General features: G+C 41.9%; 1 protein-coding gene across 1 annotated transcript; it reads right to left on the minus strand.

Moving 5' to 3' along the window:
* Positions 1 to 4,676: 4,676 nt before the first annotated feature.
* Positions 4,677 to 8,981, minus strand: LOC121534355 (CMRF35-like molecule 3). Its single transcript, XM_045214351.1, has 4 exons — positions 8,874 to 8,981; positions 8,382 to 8,702; positions 7,986 to 8,069; positions 4,677 to 4,795 (listed from the first exon to the last, which is right to left on the minus strand). The coding sequence occupies exons 1-4, from the start codon at positions 8,911 to 8,913 to the stop codon at positions 4,677 to 4,679; spliced, it is 564 nt and encodes a 187-aa protein (XP_045070286.1). The 5' UTR covers positions 8,914 to 8,981.
* Between the last annotated feature and the right edge of the window lie 287 nt (positions 8,982 to 9,268).

The following is a 9,268-nucleotide window of genomic DNA, read 5'->3' on the forward strand; positions in this document are numbered from 1 at the left end:
TTTGCATGTGTTGAAGCAGTTTTCTAGTGACATTTATTTGGATACATCCATAACAATGTGCTAATGAGGCACTATTTCGCATGGCATAGAATGCTAGCCAACAAAATAGCTAACACATTCACTTCGTACCGAAGCTGGAAACACTGCAAACTAGCTGCTCTTTTTTCAATGTACATTTCTTTGTATATATCCATAAAAATTATGCCAGCTGATTCATGATTTCGACTGGCTGAGAAATGCTCAGTGCCTGTCTGTCTTGTCCCGAAACGTTCATTAATATAGGACAGCTGGAGATCGAATTTGAATGTTGAAACAATGTTGCAAATGTCGGAGAGACAGACAGCAATGTTTATACAAATCTCTGCTGTTGAAAACGAAATGTTAGTTTAAAAGAAATGTGAGATAATCTCCAGATGCTTTTACAGTGGAGATCAACTTTATAAATTGCCGGCTGGGTTGATGAGACAGTGGATTGTGCAGTCAGATGGAACAGAGAAAATAGGCATTTTAACGTCATAGATTTAGCCGGTGGTAACTTGTGGAATAGACACCGGCTGGAATGAGGTTTTAACCAATCAGCATTCAGGATTAGACCCACCCATTTTATAAATAGACATAATATGACATTTGAATTGTCTCTGTTCCTTTGGAACTTTCGTGAGTGTAATGTTTACTGTTTATTTTTGATTGTTTATTTCGCTTTTGTTTCTTTTCTATTTCACTTGCTTTGGCAACGTAAACATATGTTTCCCATGCTAATAAAGCCCTTTGAATTGAAGAGAGAGAGAGAGAGAGAGAGAGAGAGAGAGAGAGAGAGAGAGAGAGAGAGAGAGAGAGAGAGAGAGAGAGAGAGAGAGAGAGAGAGAGAGAGAGAGAGAGAGAGAGAGAGAGAGAGAGAGAGAGAGAGAGAGAGAGAGAGAGAGAGAGAGAGAGAGAGAGAGAGAGAAAAGAGTGTGTGATAAGTTCAGAGGTAGGTGGATGGTTGAGTATTAACCTGTAGAGTGGTAGTTTCTCTCAATCTCTCTAGATGTGAATGCTGGTGGTGTGAAGAGGACATGGGGTCTGGTTGTCAGAGATGAGGTTTTAAATACGTTGAAACATGAATTAAACTATGAGTGAGAGATTTGAGAATATGTGATTGAGTGTTAACTTACCACCACACCATAGGTCCCAGAGTCTTCAGGATCATGATGATAACAGTGAAGTCTCCATCTCCTCTGTCATCTATACTGTATCTCCCTCTCTCAATATAGTTCTTGCTGTCCTCAGTTTGAACCAGAATATCTGAACCAGTGCAGGTGTCCTTGCAGAAGTCTTTTATGTTGCTCTGTGTGAATCTATGTGAGCATTTGATTTCCACCTGTCCTCCTACAAGTCCAGTCATTGCCAAACCCTCTGACTCAGCTGGACTCAGACCTGTCACGTGAAAACATGAGAAATAGTCCAGTTCATATTAAAACCTGTCACCCCAACACTTCATCTTTCTAAATGTACTGTTACACACTATTTGTATGAATACATTAAACACACACTAAAGTACCTACAGTATGTCATAAAACTGTAATACAACTGAGTGAACTCACCTAACAGAAGGGTAACCATGGTGATGAAGACTTTCTCCATGCTGCTCTTCCCCAACTCTCTCTCTCTCTCTCTTTCTCCCACTTTCTCCCCCTTCTCTCTCTCTCTCTCTCTCTCTCTCTCTCTCTCTCTCTGTGGAGAACACTGAAAGTACTGGGGAGTGGCTTCCGTCTGGCCACTCTACCATAAAGGCCTGATTGGTGGAGGAATGGTTGTTCTTCTGGAAGGGTCTCCCGTCTCCACAGAGGAACTCTGGAGCGCTGTCAGAGTGACCATTGGGTTCTTGGTCACATCCCTGACCAAGGCCCTTCTCCCCCGATTGCTCAGTTTGGCCGGGCGGCCAGCTCTAGGAAGAGTCTTGGTGGTTCCAAACTTCTTCCATTTAAGAATGATGGAGGCCACTGTGTTCTTGGGGACCTTCAATGCTGCAGAAATGTTTTGGTACCCTTCCCCTGAGCTGTGCCCCGACACAATCCTGTCTCGGATCTCTACGGACAAGCTTGGTTTTTGCTCTGACATGCACGGTCAACTGTGGGACCTTATATAGACAGGTCTGTGCCTTTCCAAATCATGTCCAATCAATTGATTTTACCACAGGTGGACTCTAATCAAGTTGTAGAAACTTCTCAAGGATGGTCAATGGAAACAGGATGAACCTGAGCACAATTTCGAGTCTCATAGCAAAGGGTCTGAATTCTTATGTAAATATGGTATTTCTGTTTTTTGGTTTTTAATACATTAGCAAAAATTTCTAAAAACCTGTTCTTGCTTTGTCATTATGGGGTATTGTGTGTAGATTGATGAGGAATATTATTATTATTATTATTGTTTCATTTTAGAAGAAGGCTAACGTAACAAAATGTAGAAAAAGTCAATATATTTTATACAATGTTTATTAACTAGTGACGACCATGAGAGAGTGTTGAATTTGGTCAACATAAACAGATTTATATTACACCAAAAAACACAATATAATAGTACAGGGTAACAATAATAATAATAATAATAATAATAATAATAATAATAACAATAATAATCATCATCATCATCATCATCATCATCATCATCATCATCATAATAATAATAATAATAATCAACTGGGTGATTATCACCAGAAGTCTCAGTCAGAGACAGTATAACTCTTCTCCCAGTAATACTAGTATAAGTCTCAGTCAGAAAGAGACAGTATATATCTTCTCCCAGTAATACTAGTAGAGGTGTCAGCCAGAGACAGTATAACTCTTATCCCAGTAATACCAGTGGAAGTCTCAGTCAGAGACAGTATAACTTCAGGATAAAATATTAAAATGTAAATAGTTGTTTTTATTTGTCTTCTGTTTGTCTTCTTTGAAAGTGATGAAGATGATGCAGATGGTGATGATGACCAATTCAGTAACTGGGTGTTCAATTATATAGGTTGAGACACACTAACCATTTCCTTGAAATAGCCCACGTGTCCTGCGTGTTTTCTGAACGGATCTCATGCTGCAAGTCTGTGGTCGCGTTATGAAACATTTTCAAACTGTCTGTTCATTTTAAAACTACAAGAGAACACCATAGAAGATTCTGAGAGGGAAGAATGGGCGGGTCAAGTAAAATGTCCTTCTATTTCAGCACTAAAGTACTGTCTATGTTGTATCAAAAAATACAAACATCCTAAGAAATAGCCGGTTGTTCCACATTTATTTTCAACTTGATATCAGAACAACATTTATGTCAACATGAAGCACTGAGATTTTTTCTATTTTACAAAAAAGTCAAACTTACAACATAGGCCAGAAATACAGTATTTCATCATGTCAATGTCACTTACATGTTGGGCACAACACATTATATACAGAATATTTATATACATATTTATTTCTTATATATTTTATACTAATGTAAAATAAAGTTACATGATAGAGAAGTGAATAACCAAAATAAGTCTCCCAGTCTAGTCCAGAAGTCTCCCAGTCTAGTCTAGAAGTCTCCCAGTCTGGTCCAGAAGTCTCCCAGTCTAGTCCAGAAGTCTCCCAGTCTGGTCCAGAAGTCTCCCAGTCTAGTCCAGAAGTCTCCCAGTCTGGTCCAGAAGTCTCCCAGTCTAGTCCAGAAGTCTCCCAGTCTAGTCCAGAAGTCTCCCAGTCTGGTCCAGAAATCTCCCAGTCTAGTCCAGAAGTCTCCCAGTCTGGTCCAGAAGTCTCCAATTCTGGTCCATAAGTCGATTATTAATGAATTCATTAGATCGTCTGATATCACAGTTGGGAGAAAAGACTCCAAACTACACTGTAAAAAAAATAGGCCAGTTACCTTTAAGTTACTGTAAAAAAAAGTACAGTATATTATTGTAAATGCAACAGAAACTTTGGTTTGTAATGTACTGTTAAACCTGAGTTTCTTTGGAATTTACAATAACATACTGTACATTTTTAAAGTAATGTGTTTGGTTGCAGTACGTTTTCGTAAAAACAACAGGATTCTTTTTACAGTGTACTTGCTAGCATTTAGTAAGTGAGTATCTTAAGTAGACTCAGCGATATGAAGTAGATACATAAAGTAAACAGCATAGTGGGTCATTTTCCGCAACAACTAAGAACGTTGAAATGCGAGGGTAGACTTCTCGGATGTTTTGGTCACAGACCTACCACGCTGTGACAGGATGAAGCGAACCTGTGCACATGCGCATGTACCTGTGTGAGAGTGAAGTCTTGCATGTTGCCCATCGCAATATCTGTGGTGGTGCTCGTGGCAATGTCATTTTGCTGAGTTTTCATATACATGTTCACCGGTGATATTGGACGGTCAAAAGTACCAACATTGAAGCCTATATTACAACAGGAGGCAACATAGGCAGACTTTGTCTTGTTTAGCTGGGGTGTTCACGGGCGCAGGGGAAAATAAATAAAGTCTGCCTATGGGAGGCAACAGAAACACTTCCACTTCAAAAGCCGCAAATTAGTCCCTAAATCCAATCTTTGTTTGCAGTTCCAGGTTTTGGTAAATTGAATCTTGGTTTGCAGTCTTCTGGTTCATGGTTTGGTTAGTTGAATCTTGGGTAGTTGCAGTGTTGGGGTTCAGGCTTTGGTAAATTGAATCTTGGTTTGCAGTGTTGGGGTTCAGGGTTTGGTAGACAGCATAATCGTTTTTGGTCCAGGGTAATTGGAGGTCCCTGGGGTGGATGAAGAGGTGGGTGAGGTTGGTGGTGCGGATGGTGGTGCAGGAGACCTGGAGATCACTGAGGTGAAAACATCATGTACAGTGGGGGAAAAAAGTATTTAGTCAGCCACCAATTGTGCAAGTTCTCCCACTTAAAAAATGAGAGAGGCCTGTAATTGTCATCATAGGTACTGTAGTGTATTAAGAATTATGACTTTGCTAATGTTTTTAAGTGGAACCTGAGAGGATGTTTATTCAGTTTCAGAGGGAGCCGTTTTAGGGTGACACCCCATAGAACAGACAGAGTCTGTGTGTGGTAGACAGGGGATTGGACAATATGGGGAACCCCCCATATTTTGGGAAAGATTATAAGTACTGGGTTTGAACAAAGAACATTAGAGCAGCAGACATATTCTTTTCGGACACTGCTCTCCGGATGCTCTAGACATCTGTAAACTTATGCTGAAATCTTGTGATATGAATAAAACTTATGATCAAAGTTCAGTATAAGCGGACTCCTTTGTTTAACAGCATAATTAGCAACATTGACTCGACACTACAGTACACGTCAACTATGACAGACAAATTGAGATTTTTTTTCTCCAGAAAATCACATTGTAGGATTTTTAATGAATTTATTTTCAAATTATGGTGGAAAATAAGTATTTGGTCACCTACAAACAAGCAAGATTTCTGGCTCTCACAGACCTGTAACTTCTTCTTTAAGAGGCTCCTCTGTCCTCCACTCGTTACCTGTATTAATGGCACCTGTTTGAACTTGTTATCAGTATAAAAGACACCTGTCCACAACCTCAAACAGCCACACTCCAAACTCCACTATGGCCAAGACCAAAGAGCTGTCAAAGGACACCAGAAACAAAATTGTAGACCTGCACCAGGCTGGGAAGACTGAATCTGCAATAGGTAAGCAGCTTGGTTTGAAGAAATCAACTGTGGGAGCAATTATTAGGAAATGGAAGACATACAAGACCACTGATAATCTCCCTCGATCTGGGGCTCCACGCAAGATCTCACCCCGTGGGGTCAAAATGATCACAAGAACGGTGAGCAAAAATCCCAGAACCACACGGGGGGACCTAGTGAATGACCTGCAGAGAGCTGGGACCAAAGTAACAAAGCCTACCATCAGTAACACACTATGCCGGCAGGGACTCAAATCCTGCAGTGCCAGACGTGTCCCCCTGCTTAAGCCAGTGCATGTCCAGGCCCGTCTGAAGTTTGCTAGAGTGCATTTGGATGATCCAGAAGAGGATTGGGAGAATGTCATATGGTCAGATGAAACCAAAATAGAACTTTTTGGTAAAAACTCAACTCGTCGTGTTTGGAGGACAAAGAATGCTGAGTTGCATCCAAAGAACACCATACCTACTGTGAAGCATGGGGGTGGTAACATCATGCTTTGGGGCTGTTTTTCTGCAAAGGGACCAGGACGACTGATCCGTGTAAAGGAAAGAATGAATGGGGCCATGTATCGTGAGATTTTGAGTGAAAACCTCCTTCCATCAGCAAGGGCATTGAAGATGAAACGTGGCTAGGTCTTTCAGCATGACAATGATCCCAAACACACCGCCCGGGCAACGAAGGAGTGGATTCGTAAGAAGCATTTCAAGGTCCTGGAGTGGCCTAGCCAGTCTCCAGATCTCAACCCCATAGAAAATCTTTGGAGGGAGTTGAAAGTCTGTGTTGCCCAGCAACAGCCCCAAAACATCACTGCTCTAGAGGAGATCTGCATGGAGGAATGGGCCAAAATACCAGCAACAGTGTGTGAAAACCTTGTGAAGACTTACAGAAAACGTTTGACCAACAAAAGGGTATATAACAAAGTATTGAGAAACTTTTGTTATTGACCAAATACTTATTTTCCACCATAATTTGCAAATAAATTCATAAAAAATCCTACAATGTGATTTCTGATTGATTGGACATGATTTGGAATGGCACACACCTGTCTATATAAGGTCCCACAATTGACAGGCCATGAGGTCGAAGGAATGATGGACTCCATCATTCTTAAACGGAAGAAGTTTGGAACCACCAAGACTCTTCCTAGAGCTGGCCGCCTGGCCAATATGAGCAGTCGGGGGAGGAGGGCCTTGGTCAGGGAGGTGACCAAGAACCCAATGGTCACTCTGACAGTGCTCCAGAGTTCCTCTGTGGAGATGGGAGACCCTTCCAGAAGAACAACGATCTCTGTAAGCACTCCACCAATCAGGCCTTTTTGGTAGAGTGGCCAGACGGAAGCCCCTAATCAGTAAAAGGCACATGACAGCCCGCTTGGAGTTTGCCAAAAGGCACCTAAAGGACTCTCAGACCATGAGAAACAAGATTCTCTGGTCTGAGAAAACCAAGATTGAATTCTTTGGCCTGAATGCCAAGCGTCATGTCTGGAGGAAACCTGGTACCATGTTTACGGTGAAGCATGGTGGTGGCAGCATCATGCTGTGGGGATGTTTTTCAGCGGCAGGGACTGGGAGACTAGTCAGGATCGAGGGAAAGGTGAACGGAGCAAAGTACAGAGATATCCTTGATGAAAACCTCCTCCACAGCGCTCAGGACCTTATACTGGGTCGAAGGTTCACCTTCCAACAGGACATCGACCCTAAGCACACAGCCAAGACAACGCAGGAGTGGCTTCGGGACAAGTCTCTGAATGTCCTTGAGTGGCCCAGCCAGATCCTGGACTTCAACCCGATCAAACATCTCTGGAGAGACCTGAAAATAGCTGTGCAGCGATGCTCCCCATCCAACCTGACAGAGCTTGAGAGGATCTGCAGAGAAGAATGTGAGAAACTCCCCCAATACAGGTGTGCCAAGCTTGTAGCGTCATACCAAAGAATACTTGAGGCTGTAATTGCTGCCAAAGGTGCAACAAAGTACTGAGTAAAGGGTCTGAATACTTATGTAAATGTGATATATCCTTTATTTTTTTGTCTTTGTCATTATGGGGTGTTGCGTGTAGCTTGATGAGGATTAAAAACAATTTAATCCATTTTAGAATAAGGCTGTAACGTAACTAAATGTTTAAAAAGTGTACCCTGTATAACCTGGTATCTGGATGCTGGGCAGCTTAGAATGCAGATGTACTGTCTCAATCTATGTCTAGAGCAGTGTGTCTTAATCCTGGTCCTGGGGACCCAAAGGGGTGATCATTTAGTTTTAGCCTCAGCACTACACACCTGGTCCCACTAATAAAGGTTTGGTGTGTAGTGCCAGGGTCCAATAATGAGTACCACTGGTTTAGAGGTTACCTGTTGTTATGACTACCGTTGTCCTGCTGACTATGACAGGGGGGCGGAGACTGGACCTAGTGATGTCAGGCTGAATAAGCGTAGCTGAAAATAAAAATATAAATTATGTTCTGTTCTGTGTAAGACTGATGTAAGACTGTATTGTTAGAACAGGGAAGCTGAACAGGAAGTGATGTGTGTAATAGCCACAGTGTGACACTGAGTCATAGACAACATTCTGCTCCTTAATAAGAATGATGTGCAGCTAAATACTAATACTGAATATTACTGTTTCTCTTCAGTACTAATACTATTACCAATGTGTGGTATACTAAAGACAATAGAGTTCTCGTACTGAAGAGAAACAAGATGGTGAAATTAAATTCCTCTGTAAATACAACAACATGAAACACGTACCGTTCAGGACTGTGAGAAGCACTTCAAGAGACGTGTCTACGAATAATCTCTTCATTCCACACCAGTAGGTCCCAGAGTCTGACATCTTCAGGTTCTTGATGGTAACAGTGAAGTCTCCATCTCCTATGTCATCTATACTGTATCTCCCTCTCTCAATATAGTTATTGCTGTCTGTTTGAACCAGAATATCTGAACTAGTGCAGCTGTCCTTGCAGAAGTATTTTTTGTTGCTCTGTGCAAATCTATGTGAGCATTTGATTTCCACCTGTCCTCCTTCAAGTCCAGTCACTGCCAAACCCTCTGACTCAGCTGGACACAGAGCTGTCACACGAAAACATGAGAAATAGTCCAGTTCATATTAAAACCTTTCACCCGAACCCTTCATCTTCATTAATGTACTGTTACACACTATGTTCTATCATGAATACATAAAACACACACTAGAGTACCTACAGTATGTAATAAAACTGTAATACAACTGAGTGAACTCACCTAACAGAAGGGTAACCGTGGTGATGAAGACTTTCTCCATGCTGCTCTACCCCAACTCACTCTCTCTCTCTTTCTCCCACTATCTCCCCCTTCTTCTCTCTGTCTGTCTGTCTGTCTGTCTGTCTGTCTGTCTTTCTCCCACTTTCTCCCCCTTCTTCTCTCTCTCCCTCTCTCTCTCTCTCTCTCTCTCTCTCTCTCTCTCTCTCTCTCTCTCTCTCTCTCTCTCTCTCTCTCTCTCTCTCTCTCTCTCTCTCTCTCTCTCTCTCTCTCCAGTTCCAGTATTCTATATTTCTTCTTGTTTTCCGGGTGACTGTTCAGCTTCCACTTTATCTCTCTCTGTCCAACCTCTTTCAGCATGTCTACGATGATGAGTACTACTTCCCCATCTCTCTCTC

Source organism: Coregonus clupeaformis, unplaced genomic scaffold (genome assembly GCF_020615455.1).
Source record: "Coregonus clupeaformis isolate EN_2021a unplaced genomic scaffold, ASM2061545v1 scaf0241, whole genome shotgun sequence".
Lineage (NCBI taxonomy): Eukaryota > Metazoa > Chordata > Actinopteri > Salmoniformes > Salmonidae > Coregonus > Coregonus clupeaformis.

What these genes read in the sequence shown, in the direction of transcription:
- LOC121534355 (XM_045214351.1), bottom strand. Translation starts at nt 8,913, where the DNA reads ATGGAGAAAGTCTTCATCACCACGGTTACCCTTCTGTTAG. An exon ending in CACGGTTACCCTTCTGTTAG is followed by an intron (nt 8,703 to 8,873) that starts GTGAGTTCACTC and finishes TTCGTGTGACAG; the next exon opens with CTCTGTGTCCAGCTGAGTCA. An exon ending in GCTTCTCACAGTCCTGAACG is followed by an intron (nt 8,070 to 8,381) that starts GTACGTGTTTCA and finishes TTTTATTTTCAG; the next exon opens with CTACGCTTATTCAGCCTGAC.